Genomic DNA, 21,306 nt, shown 5'->3' with positions numbered 1-21,306 from the left:
TCAGTTCTTCAGACATTCAGCATCAGAGAGTGTGATCAAGTCACCAGGGAGTGCCCTCTCTTTTAACCTCACTTCTGTAAGTGCTGGCAACTTTTTTGATCTGCACTTATGATTTCATCAGTGTAGGGACCTGACAGTGTGGAAACCCCTCCTCTCCAATCCAAAATGGTAGTTCTCTGTAATTTATAGCCTTAAAAAGTTGGCAGGAACAGAAAGAAATTGAGTTGGCCTAGATGGCCCAGTCAATATGTGCCATAAGCAGGCCTTGACCCAATTGTTTTGACTCAACTACAGCTCTCTCATATACAAAGAGAGTTAACAGTTGATTGTTTAACTTTAATAATCTAGTGTTTAACAAACCCAAAGACTCCAGCTTTTGGGATAAGAACTCACTGTTTGACAAAAACTGCTGAGAAAATTGGAAATTAGTATGGCAGAAACTAGGCAATGACCCACACTTAATACCATACACCAAGATAAGGTCAAAATGGGTTCATGATCTAGGCATAAAGAATGAAATTATAAATAAATTAGAAGAACATAGGATAGTTTACTTCTCAGACCTGTGGAGGAGGAAGGAATTTGTGATCAAAGAAGAAGTATAGATTATTATTGATCACAAAATAGAAATTTTTGATTATATCAAATTGAAAAGCTTTTGTACAAACAAAACTAATGGGCTCCTCCTCTAGTGGGCTTGTCCTTCTGACTTGTGAATCTCCTGGACTTGTGAATTTCCCAACTGAATTCTAGTTCTGAATCTCCGCTTTCAGTGGGTTTGTCCTTTTATATGCTCTTTTAGAGGTGTGAACTCTTAAAGGTGTGAAAGGTGTGAACTCTTGCAGAACTCTAACAAATACTAAGCACATTAGCCAGAGAACTGCTAAGCATCATGCTAAAATTAGACAACTGACTTAGCACCTTGTAAGAATACTAACAAGGTAGAAACTGGAAACTGAGTGGATGCCCATCAATTGAAGAATGGCTGAATAAATTGTGGTATATGAATATTATGGAATATTATTGTTCTGTAAGAAATGACCAGCAGGATGATTTCAGAAAGGCCTGGAGAGACTTACATGAACTGATGCTGAGTGAAATGAGCAGGACCAGGAGATCATTCTATACTTCAACAACAATACTATATGAGGATCAATTCTGATGGACGTGGTTCTCTTCAACAATGAGATGAACCAAATCAGTTCCATTTGTTCGATAATGAATAGAACCAGCTACACCCAGAGAAAGAACTCTGGGAAATGAGTGTGAACCACTACATAGCACTTCCAATCCCTCTGTTTTTGTCCACTTCATTTTTGATTTCCTTCACAGGCTAATTGTACATTATTTCAAAGTCTGATTCTTCTTGTGCAGCAAAATAACTGTAGGGATATGTATACATATATTATATTTGACATTTACTTTAACATATTTAACATGTATTGGTCTACCTGCCATCTGGGGGAGGGGAAAAATTGGAACAAAAGGTTTTGCAATCGTCAATGCTGAAAAATTACCCATGCATATATCTTGTAAATAAAAAGCTATAATAAAAAAATTGACTGTTAATACTCAGAGACATAAAAATAAAAGTCAAAATCTCTGTGTTCTGAGAATTATGTGATGTTTTAAACTTTGCAAAGCACCTCATATTCCTTATCTCATTTTGACCCTTACACGATAAACCTGAACAATCATACTATCCTACTTCATTTTTGATAAATGAGGAAACTGAGTTAGAGAAATGTAGCCCAAGCTGACAAAAGCTAGTGTCAAATAAAATTCAAATCCAAATTGAGTATCACTATGGCATGCTAATGTTCAAGCATATCCTACACTGAGAATCATATGGGACCAGAGCTGAGTTGAAAATGCAAACATGAAGGCAGCTAGGTGGTGCAGTGGATAGAGCTCCATCCCTGAAGTCAAGAGGATCTGAGTTCAAATCTGACCTCAGACACTTAACATTTCCTAGCTGTGTGACCCTGGGCAAGTCATGCAAACATGACAGTCGAGAGAAAACCCAAAATGTGGAGAAATTGGAAGACTCTATATAATGGTATTGGTTTTATCTTTCTAATGAGAGAAAAAAAGAAAAAAAAATGAGAGAGAAAAAAGAAATCTCTTCTACTAGGGGAGAGCTGCTTTCAAATCCAATCTCTAACTCATACAAGCCTCAAATGAGATTAGTTGTGTATAGCTGATTATGTCAATTTAAATTCCATCTGCCTTAGTTTTTTCAACTGTAAAATGGGGATAATGATAGTACCTACTACATAGGATTGTTATTTGTAAAGCATTAAATACAATGGCTGTCACATGGTAGGTATTATATAAATGCTTATTCTCTTTACTCCCCAACCTTCCCTTAAGAAACTAAGAGATTTAGATGAGAAAACCCAAAGTAAACCTCAAAGTGAGAGGGTTTGTACAGTAAAAAGAGAAGGTTCACATAGCTAATAAATGTCTGAGGTCAGTTTTGTACTAGGTCATCCTTATTCCAAGCCCAATACTTTATCTACATTGCCACTGAGATATTTAATTATCTCTTTGATGATCTGCTTTAGAATTCTTTCCCAGAAATTAAAGTCAAATTCACTGATCTGTAGTTTGCAAGATCTGTTTTCTTCCCTTTTCTGAAAATCAGACCATTTGCTTTGTTTCATTTTGCACTCTTTCAAATACCACTAACAGTGGTTCAGCAATTTCATCTGTTAGAGAAGACTACGTATTACTCAGAAACCTTTCCCACTTTGAAGCTCACTCTCTTAATATCTTATATCCAATAAAGATGATTTGGCTATTTTCTATGGATTATCACCTTTCTTTTCTAACTCCAGCCCTTTCACATTCCTGGTGTTGCTTCCTGAAACATCTGAACCTCTCGGTTCCTTAATCTTCTCAGATTCTAGGAACCACTCTACCACCACACCCAATCACATATAAAGTGGTAATGTCTTGGACTCCCTATTACCTACAAATGTCCTATTTCTTTGATTAAAACCCTGATAGTCTGGGTTACTTTTGTTTGTTATTTTATTTTGGATTTTGTTTTTTAATTTTTTGTCCCTAGCTTCCAGTTATTCCATTTTTCTCATGTCTTACCCATTTCTAAACTATTGTTTAAGCTCACTATAATCCTTGATTTCTTTATTTCAGAGAGGTAAGATAGCTTATGTAAAAATGATTAGCAAATCTCACAGTGTTCCATAAATATAAACTATTAATTGACCTAAATTCTAACAAAGCATTTTATAAGGTATACTCTCTTAGTGTTTTATTGCTGATCTCATTTTCCTTTCATGCTTTCCCAAACTGGATGCGATAGTTAAGCAATACAACCCCACACTGTGTGCTGCTCTCAGTTGCATCAGCTACCTGACCTACCATCACCATGTTATTGCTTGCCAAACACCAATGTATTACTGTTGTAGTTTGAGCTTCAAAATGATGTGTGGTTAAAATGATGTGGGGCGATGTAGATACCAGATGATGGTTGGCACTAAAAGTTGGGTTCAGTCAAAGAAGAATTTCACAATGGCCATTCTCTCTGGCAAAGAGTAAATTTATTTAGGGGAATAGGTTACAGACAAAAGGAAAGGATACAACAGACACCAGGATTGATAAATATGAAATAGAGTGGGAGAACATATGAAAAACAAGTTCCTCAATGAAACTCACAATTACCTGTTAGGATTCTTACAAGGTGCTAAGTAAGTGGAATTGAGGAGACAACGGCTAAATCTAGTTTAGCATTGATTTAATCCTACAACAAATAATGGTTTCCCAGTGATATAATGATTGGTGTGTACTCAGTATGGGGCATATAAGGAGGAGTTGTCAGGGCCAGGAAGGACAAGTGCTCTAGAAGCTTTCTGAGACTGAGACAGATTCATTCCATCTTCCACCTTTGTTGAGACTGGAGACTGAGGCAGAAATCTTTGGAGAAGGGGGATTCAGACGCTAGGCTCATGCTCTCGGAACCAAGGAGAGAGATAGGCCTCTAAGAAAGCTAACTGGGCCCCAGGAAAAGAGACAAGATTTGAAGGAGACAATAAAGGATTTGGGCTTTAATACCAGCCTGTATTTGGGGTGATTACACTGAACTGAAAGAAAGGCTGCTCCCAGAAGCCTCAAGAAACCTGCTCCCAGAGAACATTACATTTTTAGAGAAGAATACTACAATTACTCAGTGGAAAGAGAGTACCCTTCACTTTAATCCTAGCTGGCAGGTTAAATTCTGAAAGGGACTTAGTACCCTAAACGAGTTAGGTGTAAGGAGGAGAAGTGAGGTCAGGAGAGACAAACACCACAAGGCAAGGTGGGATTAGAAGAGAACAAGTGGCAGAGTGCTCTGGTGGACTGACTGAAAAGAAGGCTGCAGCGATGGGTTGGCCCATAAGTAGATTGTATAATTAAAATTTAACCTCAGAAACATGACTGGGATTCCTGACAGGACATGGCAAGGTGAGACTGCTTCAGAACTCTATAGTAGGGGGTCTCAGGGGTCTGACAACTTGGATTTCAGGCTAGAAGACCTTCCCAGAGGGTGAGACTATGGAACTAAATTGACCTCAAACACAGCCTGCTTTGCCTCAGGGATTAATTTTTATCAGTTCCTCTGCTAATCACACCTAACATTGAAGACCTACCTCATTACTTCCACCATCTACCTCTTCTACTCCAATTCACTAGCTTCTGAATTGAAATTGAAGAAGTTCCACAACTCTGCAACTGAGCCTTCTACAAATCTGTTATTTCACATAACTAGATCATCCACGCAACAAGAAAGCCCCTTGATTTCTCTAATTGATTCCCTATATCACTCTTCACAAAAACTATTCCAAAAATTTTCTTCTCTTTTAAACTCTCCCACAACTCCTCTTCCTCATATCTTCTCAGCTAAGGATCCTGCCTTTTACTTAAGAAAATTGAGACCATTTTTCTAGGACACCTCCTTTTGCCTTTCTCTTCCATCTCAAAATAAATTGACATCATCCTGTACTCTCTTTTCCTTCACTCTCATCTTTAATAAAGGGGTAAGCTATATAATGTTTCATACATAAGCATAAATGAGATAGTATGCTTCATAAAATGTTTTGCTAGAATCTGGGTAAATTAATAATAACACTTTCTCCTTGCCAAGACCAACCCAGCTACATGTCCCCTTAAATATATCCCTTTCTCTCCTCTTGCAGGTTGCCCCTTGTATCATTGTCTCTGTCTCTATGTTAATTTGCCTTTCTCTCTGTTTCTGTCTTTCTGCAATCTTCCTCCCTCTTTCCAATCTCTTCTCATCTATTGATTCCTTCCCTTCTGACTTCCTTCAAATATGTCTAATATCACCCATAGTAAAACAAAACAAAATACAACATCAACAAAAAACCATCTCCTTAAGCTATATTCTTATGTCCCTTGACCTGTCAAACTCCTAGGGTCATCCCCAGAAGCTGTCTTTACTTCTTGCTTCCACTTCCTTTCTTCTCACTCCAATATTTTTCAATTAGTTTTTTATATTATCACTCAATTAAAACTACACTCCTCAAAGTTGCCAGTCACCTTTTAATGACCAAATCTAAAGGTCTTTCCCCCTCATATTTTTTTTTTTTGATGTTTGTTCTGCATTTCATATTGTTATCCATCCCTTCTTCTGGATACTTTCTCCTATAAAAAGACGTCTATCCTTTGTGTCCCTTTAGGAAAAGTAAAAATATTTCCCTGAGGGAATTGGAGGAGGAGCTAGACATTGTCCAAAGACAAGCAAGCATAATTGCTAAATCTTCCAGCCCTGGAGGAAGTTGAGGAAGTTCACCAGAAGAAGTTTTGTAGTATGTGAATCTCCTGTCTGTTCCAGCATCTGGGAAGAAAAAGAGAAGGAAAAAGGAGTTTCTCTCCTTCTTTCCCTACCATCCACCCTTATGTCTATAAATTCACCCAATGGAGGACATGCAAACTAGCACTTCGAGGGTTTAGGACACAATTGAGAGGTATCTAAAATTAATCAAATGCATGAATATTTCATTGTCAGACATAGAAACAGAAAGACTGTCACTCGAGGAGAAAACTTCAAGGAGTGTGATCCCTGGCAGCAGAGAAAAGAACCAAATTTGGATTCAAGAGAAAATTATTCCTAAAAACTGAAAGCTGAGCTCCAGAGAGAAATTCCCAAGAGCCCAGTTTAGCAGAGACACAATGGCACAGAGGGAGCTGCATAAAAAGACATCAAGGCCCCTATAGAATTTACTGGAGAAGTGAATTGCATTGGCCATATTTTTTTTTTAAATGGGTGCCTCATTATTGTTGTGTTATGAGTTTATATACAGTCTTCTCACAGATGCTATTTATATTTATGGGAGAGTAAATTCCAGGTTTGAGGCCAAATATTTTATAGCTACTGTTCTTACTTGCCATCTTAAAAAGTGCCTTGCTTCCAGCTAAATGTGTTTCCTATCCAACAATTTAGGGGAAGAACACATCAATGGGGGATTCTGACTTATATTAGTAGAAGTCCAGACCCACAGTCTACCCTAGAACCCAAAAGAGCTGCAAAGGGGAGCAATGTTTTAGAGGGAGTGGTACATATAACAACTGCACTGGCGGAAAAAATGAGGCTGAAGGCTTTGGACAGCCCTCCTTCACTTAAATCCAATTTATTTACATGTCATGGCATCCCTTCCCTGATGTCATGGTCTTCTTTGAGAAGGAAGGACAAACATTTTCAAAGGTGCTCACCTAAGACAGTGACTATGAAAATAGAGAAGAGATCAGATGCAAGAGATATCATGGGTAGAAATGGCAAGGTTTGGCAACTGCTGGGATATGTGGGGTGTGGAGAATAAGGAGTATAGGATAATGACAGGATTATAAACCTGGAAGATTTTCCAAAAAAAAAAAATGAAAGTTTGGTAGAGGGCTAGTTCTTTTTTTGGACATGTTGGTTTTGAGATGTTTCCAGAAAACAAAGTCTGAAGTTGTCTAATGGGAAATTGGTGCAACAGGACTAGGGAGAGACAGAGGCTGGATATCTTGCTCCATAGAGATGCTATTGAAACCTTAGGGAGTTGATGAGGTCATGGAGAGGAGAGAAGAGGACTCAGAACCTTTGTTTGTCCTTCCTTTTCAAAGAAGACCATGACATCAGGGAGGGGATATGTCAAGCGCAGGGACTCTCTCTAATTTATATTTTATACTATATGCACAACACTTGGCATATAATAAACATTTAATAAATGCTATTCATTTATTCATTCAGTCATTCACAGTTCAATACCCACATATAAATGTTCAGCAAATTGAGAAGCTCAGCTGCAAAATGGGCATATTCTCACTTATACCATGATGGTTTTCATCAATAAATACAAGAATGTGAAATTCTTTGTATCTGGACACTGTGTATCACTTGCTTAGGGACTGATTCTCAAGATGAACAGAAAATAAATTGTTACTAAAAATGAATCTAAGCTAAGCAGCATTCAAAATTGTAATGTTATCCAACAGGCCCCCCAAAAGACCATATCAGTTTTCTAAGACATTTCACAGTTGTTCCAACAGCACCGGTGGAACTAAGCCAAACAACCTCGGAAGCTAGCTCAACAACTGAGATGCACTGTCAGTAGGAAAAAACTTTTAAGAGCCATATCCTAGTTTGGCATTTGGGTCCTGCAGCTGCCAAATAACATTCATTAGTTATGCCAAACTATTCCATGAGGAAACCCTCCATGTAAAGCATTATGGTTCAGTGAGCTAAGAAATTAGTTGGGATTGAGGTGACTGTGGATTCAGATTCTGCTACCATCTGGAGAATCCCAGAATCTCCAAATAGGAAGGAATAGATCTCAGAGGCCCTCTAGTTCAATCTATTCCTAAGTTGGAGTCTTCTCTACAATATCCTTGACCAATAGTTATATAATAAATGTTTAAGATCTTTCATGATGGAAAAGTTATTACTTCTGAGACGGCCATTTTGGAATAACTGTCATGATGTTTTTTGTTTCTTTTTCTTATAGTAAGTCAAAATCTGCCTCACTGTGATTTCTATCTCACTACTTTGGCCCTTAGGATAAGTTATCCTTGAGAGATTTACGTAAATTTATAGGTTCACATATTAGTCCCATAAAGTTTTCTGGAAAGTACATTAGAGACTAATGATTTATTAGTTCAAGCTTTAATTTTGCAGAGGAGGGAACTGAAGTCCAAAGAATTAAAAAAGTTGTCCCAGAGTGACATTGGTTGAAATGTGGGAGTCAGAAAAATAGGATACAAATCTTGCCTCTGTCATGTATAAGCTAATTGTGTGATACCAGAAAAGTCATTGAGTGTCAATGAGGCTCAGTTTCTTTATCTGTGAAGTATAAATGATAAGAACATTGACTTCAGAGCATGGTTGTTGGGAGTCAATTGGGATGATACTTGTAAAAGGCTTTGCAGTCCTTACAATGTTATCTAACTTTGAGTGGTAATTACTAATTAGTACTATTGAGGTCACACAGAGCTAGTAAATGGAAGAGCTAAAGCTAAAATCTCACTAGCTTCTCTGACTTCAAGACTAGTATTCGTGTTACCATACCAAATGTCCAGGCCTGGCTTCTTTGTCCATAAAAAAAGGAGCTAATTGTTGTGATCTTGTCGTGAGTATGAAATAAGGAAAAACTAAGACCTCCTCCCAAAAAACCCTCTAAAATTAAATGCTATCCATGTTACCAAAAAATTGGGAGTGAGGGTCAGAAATAATATGAATAAATACTAGCAAAGAGAAGAGAACAAAAGCTACTGCTTGTGTCATGTCAGCTAAAGGAGCATTTCTTAGTCCCTTCCCCCTGAGCATCTGTAAAATAGGACTGGAGCTAGAATCCTTAGATAAACAAAGGCCATGTCATCTCTCACTAAGAAGACTCTGGCAACTAGAGGACTACAACATTCCACATGAGAGGACAAAAGGAAGCCAAGGGGGCAAGCCCAGTCTTAAGGAAGACAGAAGCTGGTATCAGGCCATCTGCTTGCTTTCTTCTGCTGGCCTCGTACTGTTGCTAGAAAACAGATGACTGGCAGAAGCCTGAATTTTAAATTTATGAATGGAAATTTGCACACATGTTAGTAATCAAGATGGTATATAAGAATTTTTTTTCATACCATGTTTATGGCTTAGCCCTCCTTCACACAAATGGGAGAGAGGATCATAAAAAGGGGAGATTTTTTTTTTGATCTTCCATACAGCATGGGTCTAGTGTTAGAAGACTGTGAGGGATGACAAAGGAAACATTTTTAAAGAACAAAGAGGACAAAACCACTAGATGGTCAGTGCTCATTTACAACTGCTGAAGTGCATCAGGAAGGAAAAAATATCCTTCTCTCAGAGCCCTCCAGAATGCATCTGTGCCTGAGACTTAGGTTAAGTTTCGAATTCAAATGGCCTCCACCAAATGTTTTAGAACAAAGGTTTTTAAACTTGTCATGTGGGGTGAGCTCTTCTTTATTACTATGAGGCCCCACCATCCTTGGCTTCTTAAATAGCTTTGTGAAGATCACTTAGGAGTTCTTCAGATCTCACCAAAGAATTGAGCTTGAGAACCAAGTTATAATGAAAGCAGCCACAAGTGGAGAAAATAAAGGATAATCCAAGAAGGTAGTAACAGGAGAGCATGCCGGGAGCCTAGATTTGAAACTAGAAGAGACCTTGGAAGTTATTGAGCCTAATCTCATTTAATTTTATATTGAAAGAAATGGAGGCACAGAGCAGTTTTGCCCATGATCATATGGTGGTAAGTAAGTGAGGTGGGATTAAAATCTTAATCTTGATTCTACAACCAGCATTCTGTTCGTTATTCTATATTGTATCTTCAAAGCAGTCTAAGAGTCATTGTAGACAATGGTCTTGTTTCTCACAGTTAAGAGAGAAGACTGAAAGCCTCCTGAGGTTTCAAGGTAAAGTTCCTTTCAGTGGGACTGTTGTTTCAGGGATAAGCCTAATACCAACTAAGGGGCAGGGTCCCTTATGTGATTCAGGCCTTCATTGAAATTATGCTTCCAAATCTTTTTATAGTGACAAAGAATTGGAAATTGAGGGGATGCCCATTAATTAAGAATGGCTGAATAAGATGTTATATATGAATGTAATGGAATACTATTGTGCTGTAAGAAATGACAAGCAGGATGCTTTCAGAAAAAATAGAAAAGACTTAAATAAACTGATGCTAAATGAAGTGACAGAACCAGAACATTGTATACAGTAACAGCAACATTGTTTGATGATCAGCTATGAAAGACTTAGATCTTAGCAATAAATGATGTGAGACAATTTCAAAGAACTCATGATGGAAAAGGCTATCTACAACCAGAGAAAGAACTATGGAGTCTGAATGCATCAGAATATGTATTTTAAACTTTGTTTTTCTCTTTGTTTTTTTTCTTTCTCATGTTTTTCCCCTTTAGTTCTGATTCATCTTTCACAACATGACTAATGTGGATCTATTTTTAATATAATTGCACATATATAACCTATATCAGATTTCTTGCTGTCTCAGAGACGGGGATGGGAGAAAAATCTAAAACTCCAATATTAAAAAATATATGTTGAAAACTATATGTAATTAGAAAAAATTAAATACTATTTATTAAAAAAAGGCAATCATGTTGCCAAAATAATATCCTTAATTCACAAATCTGACCATGTTACTCCTCAGCTCCAAAAAAGTGGCTGTGTTCCCTCCAGCCTACTGTGTAATCTCCTTAGTTTGACATCTAAATCTCTCTCCAATGTATCTGGAGCCTACCTTCACAAGTTATTTCACATTCTTCTTCTTCATGCATCTAGTTTTCTAAGCCAAACCTTTATGAACTTGGCATTGAATCTTCTACCTTAGCCATTGTACAGATTATGAGGCAATGTTCTCCCCTAGCTTCTTTCCAGGCTAAATTCATGTCCGACTTCCTGATTCCCCCAGGTGATAAAATGGATACCATACCTAGTTTGGAGTCAGAAAGATCTGAGTGCAAATCTAGCCTCAGACATTTACTAACTATGGCAAGACATTTTTTATCTATGTCACCCTGGGCGAGTCATTTAACCATTATGTGTCTCAGTTTCTCACCTGTAAAACAGGCATAAAGAATAACAGGATTGTTGTTAGGATCAAATGAGTAACAACTGTAAAGCATTTAGCACACAATGCCTGGTACATAGTAAGCTCTCAATAAATATTAGCTATTTTTGCTGTGATATGAACCAGTTTGGTGAAGCCTATGATCTCCTCAGAATAAGATTTGACCTTTGTGTTCTTGGCACTTAGCACAATGCCTTTCAAATGTTTTTTGATCTGGATTGATGAGACAGAAGAGAGAGTGGAAATATTTATCAGAAGAAGAATTCAAGGACATGCAGACTAAAGGCGATATATGTAGGGAAGCTCAAGGGCATATGCTAGAAAGCATTAGATGAAGGAGAGTAAGATCAGAGAGGAAGGAAGATAAGGGACCTTATAGAGTAGGGTGGGATAAGCAGAGAAAGGAATTATGTAGTCCTTGTAAGTGGGAAAGTCTACTTTGTCTGCATTTTAGGGTTGGTTAATTCACATTTTACTCCCCTGAATTAATTTCCTTCTTTTTCTCCTTCTCCTCCCTTCAATCCTACCCAAATCAGTGCATTCTATAACTAAAAAGATTCTTAGTATTAGTTTAAGGAAAATGTAAATAGGAAAGTAAATCTTGTTTTTATAAATCACAATATATAACAAAGCCAAATTTGGAGAATTATTCATAGTTTATAAGCAATTCCATTCACAGTTAGTAGGAAATAATTGTTATTTAGATAGTCTCTATCTCCTTAACCAATTTTTTTTTTTAAAACAAATCAGCCAATATTGACCTGGTGGTAAGTGGCCTGGTAGAATTGAAGCTTTTATGTCTCTTCTTTAATTTGCTTAAAAATATGTAAATATGAATTGGTTTTAACTTTTGTGATTTCTCTCCCTCTTCCACCAGCACCATTAACTAAGGTTGAAAATGTTTTTTGCCCAACATTTGGTCAAAATCAAGTCAGTGGAAGAGTTAACTTGGCAGATGAAGTGCTAATCTGACTCCACTCTACCTTTCTAATCATAGGAAGGTTATTATTATACATCTAAGGGGTGTCTTGAAAATCTTAATCAAGTTTTAAGTCATTCCCCCCAAAGAAGTTTTTAAATGACACTAAATTTTTGGGACACTCCATCTATTCCTCTCCTTCACACTTAACTGTTCAGTCAAACTGGACATCCAATTCCACGCTTAGAATCTTTCAGGTGATCTCCCCAATTGCTACGATCTTCCCACAGGGTCATTATTTTGTATTCATTTAAAAACTAGTAACTATCCAGATTTTCTTCTGATAGAGCATAAGGTTCTTGATGACAGGGACTAGTTCATTTTTTATTTTTAAATCACTAGTGCTGGCACTGTAGCTTAATAAAATACTTATTTGCTCAGTTAATCCATACTTTGGTAATAGACTCAAGATGTTTGCCATGAAGACTAACCTAATGAATCTTCTCATGTACTTAGGGCTAGAAATCTGGACTGAATGCTTGGCTTTTTAGATAACTCATAGGAAAGCATGCAATTATCAAAAATACTGTGTGGATTTGACTAAAAATGAGCCCTCCTTAAAAATGTTGGTGGCAATGGATGGGGAATGAGAGGCAGCAAGGAGACCTTTGAAGACCAGAAATTGCACCAATGAAGTAACCTGCATCTGGATGGGAAAAATGATGCTGCAATCCTCTGGGATTTTGTTTACTGGACTTGAAATTAGGCTAATTCAAATACTGCCTTACATTTATCAGCCCTGAGCCCTGGGTAACTCACTAAACTTGGAAACTGTTTCCTCATTTGTAAAATGGGAATATCTACCACCCATGGTGGACATGAGGCTCAACTAGTAAGATCCATTGCAATGTTAGTCATTATTCCCAGCAGGAAGGACAGAGGTGTTACTGTTTCTTAAAAAAAAAAAAAAAAAAAAAAAAAAAAAAAATTGCATTGCAAGACTTATCTTAAATCCTACAGAGACATCCAAGTCACCATTTTTATAATTAAAAAATGATAGAATACTAATTGGAAGACACATTCTGTGATTAGACCATCTTATATGGATAATGAATTCCAGGTCCTGATCACTGGGTCTGTAGAATTCTGAGTGGAAAAAAAACTCTTCAATATATCTTTAAGATATCTATTTTGGGGATCATTCTTTGTAAGTTATTTTAAAACTTTTAAAGTCACCTAAAAAGGGCATTTAGATTTAATATATTTAATCCATATTTTTTCCCAGAGAAAGGACTTGCATTTTTCTGGTATCAATATAGGCAAATATGGGAATAATTATTTATTCAGGTATGTGAATAATGGGCTCCCATATGTTCCTTTAGAGGCAATGGTGTAGTAAATTACTTATTTACTTTATACTGTGTTAATGTCCTCAATTCAAAGTCATCATGAACAGCAATCAAATAGGACATAAGGATTGCAATCTGCACTAGTAATAAAGAGGATAGCCACATCATGAGAGATCACTGATCCATTTAGACTTCTGACTACTGAGATCACAAGATCTTAGATCAAAGGTGAAAGAGACTTCAGAAGCCAATTAGTTCAATTGCCTCATAATATAGATAAGCAAACTAAAAGCAAGAAAAACTATGTTACTTGCTCAAAGGTCACACAGGCAGTTTCACATCTAATTTACCTAATTGTTACTTGGCTCACTTATTAATCAGATTCTTTCCCTTGCTGAATTTTGTCAAGTGTTGAATTCTGTCCAAATCTTCAAGACTCCATTTGGGATTTTCTTAGCAAAGACACTGGAATGGTTTGTCATTTATTTCCTTCTCTAGCACATTTAAAGATGAGGAAATTCTAGGGTCACATGGCTAGTAAATGTCTGAGGCTGGATTTGAACTCTGATTTTACTGACTCTAGGTCTGGCACCATATCCATTAAGCCACCTCAAGGCCCCTAATTTATCTACTTGTTACCTGGTTCATTTATTAATCAGATCCTTTCCATTATGGCCAAAAGATGCTGATGCATTGTGCCTGCTTCAAGTCAAATATCTAAGTATCTTCTCACTTTTCACAGCCATGGCTGTGTTGGGCATAAAATGAAAGAAAGTTTGCACTCTGTGGAAGGAATTCTTTTTATACCCATATAAAGCACAATCCCAGGTGTGTAGAAGTCATTAAAGCAGCACTACCAATTATAAAGATGGAGGAAAAGAGTCAAGGAAATCTTCACAGAGGAAGTAGCTCCAGATAAGCCTTGAAGGATCAATTAAACAACAAGTATTTATTAAGCACTTACTATGTGCCAGGTATTGAGATCGCAAAAACAAAAATTAGACTACGGAGGTTCCAATCCTCAGGGATTGTATTTTTTAAACTGAATCAATCAGGGAAGATTTAATTCACAGGTAGAGAGTAATTCACCATCAAGGATGTGGTCCAGTGAATATTTATTCAAGCCTTTCCTTGAATTTTTATTAATAGACTAGAGTTCCTAAAAGTTTTTTGGAGCTAAGCTTGGTTTTATTAGTCAAATCAAATGTTTGAATCCCCAGTAATCTACTTTTCAATGGCAGATGGAACCTTTAAAAAAGAAACAAACAAAAAAACTTATCCTGTCTCCATTTATATAGGACTTGGGAAAATTTCCAAGGATCTGTTACTACATGTCCTAAACACAAGAATGATACTCAAGAGGAAGAAAAATATTTTCTTCTAGTAGCTAGTCAAATAGCAAGAATTCAAGATGAATTTTAATATTTACTTTTTAAGCTTTTCCTGACTTCAATGACTACAGTTAATAGTTTTTATATACTGCATTAAAAAAAAAAAAAACACACAACCTAAGAATAAACATCATACAGTGGAAGAAAATTGGATGTCAGACTGTACAAATGAATTTTTACTTTAGGCATGACAGACTTTATTTTGGCACTTTAACAAATACTTCGCTTTACAGCAGTGACAAAATATTTGCCAGAAATTTCCCTTTCCTGGCACAGTGATTCCAAACAGTTCTAGGATTTGAATTTCACTGCCCTCTGTACAATGAGAGGTATTTCCACTACATTCTTAACTTTTTAGTAATGGATGGACATTGAATAGCTTCAAAACATGTTATTTCCTTTTCCTTTTTTAAATGAGATTGTTTCTACACTCATGGAACATAATCATGAGTATTAAGGCCATTGGAGTTTAAGATGATACTCTAGTATCTGCTTTTTGAGGGACCCTTTGATGCTCTGTAAGAATTTGAAGAAGCCCCCAGGAAAATGGATCATCCTTTATTAATAAGTTGCACATTGGAAAAGGTTGACCACTAATATTTGTTCCTAAATTGGTGGGTCAAAATTTAAAAAGAGAAAAAGCTTTGGTAAAACTGAAGCAGGTGATGTCCAAAGGATAAACACAGAAGAGACACACACCATTTTCTTTCCAGAATATATACATTTTTTTCCCACCCATATGAATCCTTAACAGTCAGGCCTCTCTGTCACACAGAAAGAGACAATTCCACCTTCTTTGGAAAACATTAAACTATTCCATCTATTATACTTCTTTTAATTTCAGAAGAGAGTTGAAGTACAATTTTTAGAAGTAAATCAAATCAATGACTAAGCCTCAGATACTTAATTCAGGAAAATCCCTTTCATACCTTTGGAACCTATAGTTCTGAAAGAGTTATTTGCAAAAATCATGTGTTTTATCTCATATTGCCAACAGCTATTCCATAGAGGCTGCAAGCCTCATAATTCACTGGCAACCTTCCAAATTTCTACATCAACATATATACACAAGCTGATATATTCAGGTTTCCTCTGACTAATTCAAAAGGGCGTCTTGCTACAAAACAGCCTCATCCATGTCTTCTTTGGTCTTGAATTACAAATAGCACCCCCTGAAATCAAACCCATGCCATCCTTGATAATAAACAGAATCATAAGCTGATGGGAAGTGTACATTTGGTCGAAAATGTATAAAATCTATAACAATGACATTTTCCATATTAGGCCACATGATTTATTCAGTAGTGTTTATGTTCCCAAATTACAATTTATGTCTATCCATAAGACTACAAAAGTTACCATTAGAATTGTCTGTGCTTATAAAATACCAACTTCTTTTTTTTTAACTGTTATATATACTCATTAACACCAGTCTGCAACAAGTTACATAGAATCATAGGCACTTCAAAGGCTTAAAAAGACGTTTACAACTTAAATGCATGTTTTTAAAGAACAAAAACTAATTTTTTTTCCTTTAAACCCCTACTCGTACCTTCAAATTGCAAGAAATTAACAAATACAGTGACCATAGGAATCTGCAGCAACTTCTTGAAATACTGTTAAGAGTCTTTGGGTCTGCTTAAGTTTGTCAGTAACTTACACCAGTTCTTCCTGATGGAAGATCTGATTAGTAAAGATATGACTATACAGTTTTGTGATAACAACCCAATTTTACACATTAATCTGCTGTTGCAAATCTGTCTGCAGCTATAGGTACACTGAGAAACAAAGCAAGTGTAAAATGGATATTCCAACACTCAGAAATTTATACAAAGTGGAGGTGAAGTTGACATCTCTGAAAATCACATTTACACTAAATTACCTTTATCTGAATTATCCAAAGACAAATTGCACCATGACAGCTACAAAAGGTGGGGACAGGAGAGGGTGATGGTGATGGCAGGAGGAGGGGGGTGGGTGAAGGAAAAGGAGTAGGGGAGAGAAACAGATAAATTAATGAAATAAGACTAACTTGTAAGACTGATCTGAGACATGCTGACAAAAATTAAACAACTTTCATCATCGAACCATAGGATAAAACAATCATATCATTGTTTTCATATTTACGCATAAAGGTTTAAAATGATTCCGTGAACATCGAGGTTTTTCTTTTTATAAAATAATATTTTGCCACTGCTATTCACAGAACACTGCAGATGTTAAGTTTTAATTTTACCTTGTTCTAAAGGAATACATGAAAAGTTTTAAATACAATGGGACTTTATCATAAAGGTGCCAGAATGGCTCTTTAATGAAAAAAAAAAACAAAACAAAAAACCAAAAAAACAAAGATCTTCATTATTCTATGCAAAAGCTTTTATTTTAAAAAGTTCAGTGTTCTCATAAATAGAGACACTAAATGGGAGTTTCACGCATAAAACTCCTTAGTAGGTGCCTTTTGATAAGCAGCACTGGATGGTTTCCGTTCTCCAAGGTCATAGCTGCCTTCATCCTTCTTTCTCATACGATATACCAAGAGCAAGATAAGGAAAATTGCAAAGAGAAAGCCAATAACTCCACCAGCAATGACAGCTGCAAGACAACAAAAAGAAAGGCTATTGTCAAAAGAGATGCAAAAGAATGTGAAAACCGGATTTATCAGGCTGAATGCATTTGTACTTTTATAAAAGACTTAATTCCCAACCTGAACCTTTATGAAATGAGCTAGATGCAATGTAGCAACTAGGTAATTATGCAAAGCTGGCAGTCTTGGGGAAGGTAGGTCACTTTCTTTGATTAGTGTTAACAATATCCTCCAAAAGCCTTAACCAGAAGATAAATTTGGCCATGATTATTAAACCGCAGCTAGGTCTGCACTCTAAAATGCTATAATCTTTTCAACATTAGAATTTCATACTGGATTCTCTAATTACCCTTCTTTTACCTGATGGATTTCCATTTACATTCATTTCATTCCTAGAAAAAAGAATTTATTTGTTCTTTATATTACTTTTCTAGTCCCACATTTCTTTATAACATTAAGTTTATCAGATATTCTTAAATCCACTTAATTATCTAAGGTGAAAATCCACTTAAACATCAGATGAAATCAGAAACAAATATGGGGGGAAATGAGATCAATCATTTTAATAAATGTAACTTATCTCTATTATGTTCCCTAAAATTATTAAGATAAGAGAATTTGGGGGAAATCTCTTATGATCAACATATCAGTTGTGTGTGTGTGTGTGTGTGTGTGTGTGTGTGTGTGTGTACAAAGAGAGGGTAGAGGGGAGAGAGCATGTAATGCAACTGGGAAATAAATGGTGAAAAAGGATATTCATTTTATAGATCCATAATACCATATAAATACATGTATAATTTATATATATATAAATACCAACCCAAAATTAGCTAGAAAGATGATGGTGCTATCACTCCAAAAAATTATTATTTCTTTATGCCAAGTAATATCCTTTAAGAACAACTAACTTAAAACTGAAAATTGAACACATCATCTTTTAAGCAGGTCATTTCTCAAACACTTTGAATAAGTAACACAAATCTATTCAAATTCTATAATAAGCAACACAGGTTGGCTTCCAAGTTTACACATTGTTTTTGGGTTCTCAGCTGCTCAGAAATCTTCTGAGTCTGCCTATAAGACATATGTAATATACAGATAGAGTCAAAAGTCTCTTCATGCATATTGACTCTGAAAGTCATAACCAGCTTATCAGTGGTCAATGGCAAATTCTCATGGGTAGCCATTTTGAATAGCAATCTTGGGATGACCAAAAAGGGGGAGAGAGGTCAATTCTATTGCCTCTGTCTCCAGCAAAGTGATTGCTAAATTAAATCAACAAAGCAACAAATGGCATCTTTCTTTCACATATTTGGTTTAGTGCAAGTCCTGAGAGTATAATATACTTAATTTCAAAGTCCAATTTAGTGCAAAGACTAAATTGTCCATGTTGGACTTCACAAAGCCCTTCTAGACCAGAAAAGAGCTCTAAAATGATCCTTTCTCTTTTTTGGCTTCTCTCTGTATGTCACATAGTTAAATATTCATCAGACCTTCCCTGAAGATTAGTTTTGCTTCTCATTGTGAATGATGAAAGATTTTTAGGATTGTCTGGGACAGGATAGTGAGTCAGAGATAACTTTGCATTCCTTTGGTTATGGATTTCTCTACTTTTTTTTAACTGTGTATTTTTATATATATATATAAAGTTGGCTAATACATAAAAAGTAACTCACCCGCAAGTACTTCTGTCCTCTTGAACAGATTGTCTGAATGTTTCTCTGTATATACATTCGTACCCTCATCAGTTGCCTCAATCTTTGTGCCAGAGTCTGAGATGCCAACTTCCTCCTTGTCGATTTCTTCAGGAGACTAAAGTAGAGAGGAAAAATGGGAAAGAATTTTCAAGCCAAAATTTTACTGGATGAGAAAGAGACTACAGTTACATGGACATTATAAGGTTCTCTGCCATTATTTACACAAAGATCATGAAAGGCAGCACTCCTAATTGTTATGTCAACATAAATGGTGAAAAAGGATATTCATTTTACAGATCCCAGATCTAAAACTGGCACGGACCTCAGAGGCCATATCGAGGTCAAATTTCTCATCTTATTGGGTACATAAGGAACAAGTATCAGAAGTTAGGTCCTTTGCCTCTGAAACTAGTATACTTCCTCCCTATCTTATTTTGTACCTCCCATAATATACATATGAAAAAATCAGTAGATTTGGATCCCCAGATTAAAAATCAAGATTTTGCTACTTATCATTTGTGTGACTTCATAAAAATCTACCTGATCTACAAGTGAAAATCAGATAAATTATCAGATATTAGAGATCATATTTTTAAGGGCTACGTGTATTATTCTGTAAAATGCAAAAACAAGTCCACCTCTCTGATGTTCAGTCTCCTCATCTCTAAAATGAACTAGATGATGTGTAGGGCTCCTCCCTGCTCTGAATCAATGATCTCCATTCTAACTTGTGTGATTCCCATCCCACCACACCACTGCTCCACTGCAACTATTCAAATGTCACTAATTCTTTCTATAACTTCCAAGAGTACAGGACAGGAAGTCAGAGACCTGGTTTCCAGTCTTTCAGTAAATAAACATTAAGTGCCTTCTCTGTGTTAGACACTGTGTGCTAAGGACCTCACAATCTGATTGGGGAAAATAATATACAAACAATTATGGACAATGAAGAACATATAAAGTAAAAATAATCAATAGAAGGCACTAGAGTTAAGGGTGATCTTTATCAGTTTCTCCAATTACTAGCTCCAAAACAGTCACTTGGTCATACAATCTCAGCTCCTTCGTCTGTAAAATGATGAACTATGTCATCACTCCTTTTCTATGTTCCCTAGTTTACTTCTCTAAGAGCTGATTTTTCACCCAAGTTCAGTTTTATGTTTCCAGATGTTTGCATTTATACATTTATACATTTCCACAATCACAAACCATATTGTCTTTGTTCCATTACGTCCAACTCTTCATGACCCTGTGGATCATATTGTATATGGATTTTTTGGAGTTTTTTTAATCAAATATACTGGAGTGGTTTGCTATTTCCTTCTCTAGCTCATTTTATAGATGAGGAAGTTGAGGCAAACAGAGTTTAAGTGATTGCACACAGCTAGTTAGTGTCTGAGGCTAGATTTGAACTAAAATCTTCTTGACTATCTTGCTATCCCAAATTGATCCGGTCTAACATTAAATCATGATCATTACCATCAAATCACTTTTTCATCCAAGTTTTTGCTATACTCCTAGCACCTTGGAATCCCAACTGTGGTGTCATTTTGGATTCCTTCCCAGTGTAATTTTTTCCTCCTTTTGTCACCCTTTTCTATCCCAGGTCATCATATCCCCATGCTTGAATTATCTGTGCAATTTCCTTATTGGTCTTCCTGCTTCCACCTTTTCTCTTCCCAATATAATCAGAGAGCTAGTATCTCCTAATTTATCCTCACATACTGGCCTGCACACTCTTACCTCTGTGCTTCCCCAACCCTTTCTTCTCTCTAAAACCTGGAATACCATTTTCCTTCACCAATCCAAAACTACTTCCTCTTTTGAGGTGCATAACTGGCTACCCAGCCCACTGTGATCTTTACAAAAGTTCTATGACCTCATATGGCACTTAATAAAAATCACACAATCAAATGTTTAGTGTGTGTTGGCTTGTAATGCTCTTGAGTTGTTCCTCCTTCATCTTATCTTCCCTTATACATTTTGGAAGGTAGGGACATGTTTTCTACTTCTTTTTTTTTTTTTTAATCTCCTATGTTCCTTAGCCCTGAATAAACACAGAACTGGAGCATAATAAAATACAATATGTTAAATCTGGAAAGAATGTGAGAAATCATCTAATCCAATGATAATATCCAATCACTTTGTGTTATAGGTAAGGGTTTTTGGATACTAAAAGTGATACTATTTTAATCTACTAGCATTCTGCTCATTAGAAATATAATTTAACACAGGTCAGAGTGGCTTAAATAAAAGGGATTCCAAAG

At 36.2% G+C, this 21,306-nt stretch overlaps 1 protein-coding gene across 2 annotated transcripts in view; it reads right to left on the bottom strand.

Moving 5' to 3' along the window:
• Positions 1-14,931: 14,931 nt before the first annotated feature.
• The window catches only part of SDC2 (syndecan 2), a 129,240-nt gene continuing 122,865 nt past the window's right edge, over positions 14,932-21,306 (bottom strand). For both annotated transcript variants that reach the window (XM_051970889.1, XM_051970890.1), the window contains exons 4-5: positions 19,019-19,154; positions 14,932-17,350 (exon numbers count right to left, since the gene is read on the bottom strand). In XM_051970889.1, the coding sequence (XP_051826849.1) occupies positions 17,187-17,350; positions 19,019-19,154 (300 nt within the window). In that variant the 3' untranslated portion in view covers positions 14,932-17,186. The remainder of the gene's footprint in view (positions 17,351-19,018; positions 19,155-21,306) is intronic.

The sequence above is a fragment of the Antechinus flavipes genome, chromosome 1 (genome assembly GCF_016432865.1).
Source record: "Antechinus flavipes isolate AdamAnt ecotype Samford, QLD, Australia chromosome 1, AdamAnt_v2, whole genome shotgun sequence".
Classification (NCBI taxonomy): Eukaryota; Metazoa; Chordata; class Mammalia; order Dasyuromorphia; family Dasyuridae; genus Antechinus; species Antechinus flavipes.
This window is presented reverse-complemented; position numbering and strand designations above follow the sequence as displayed.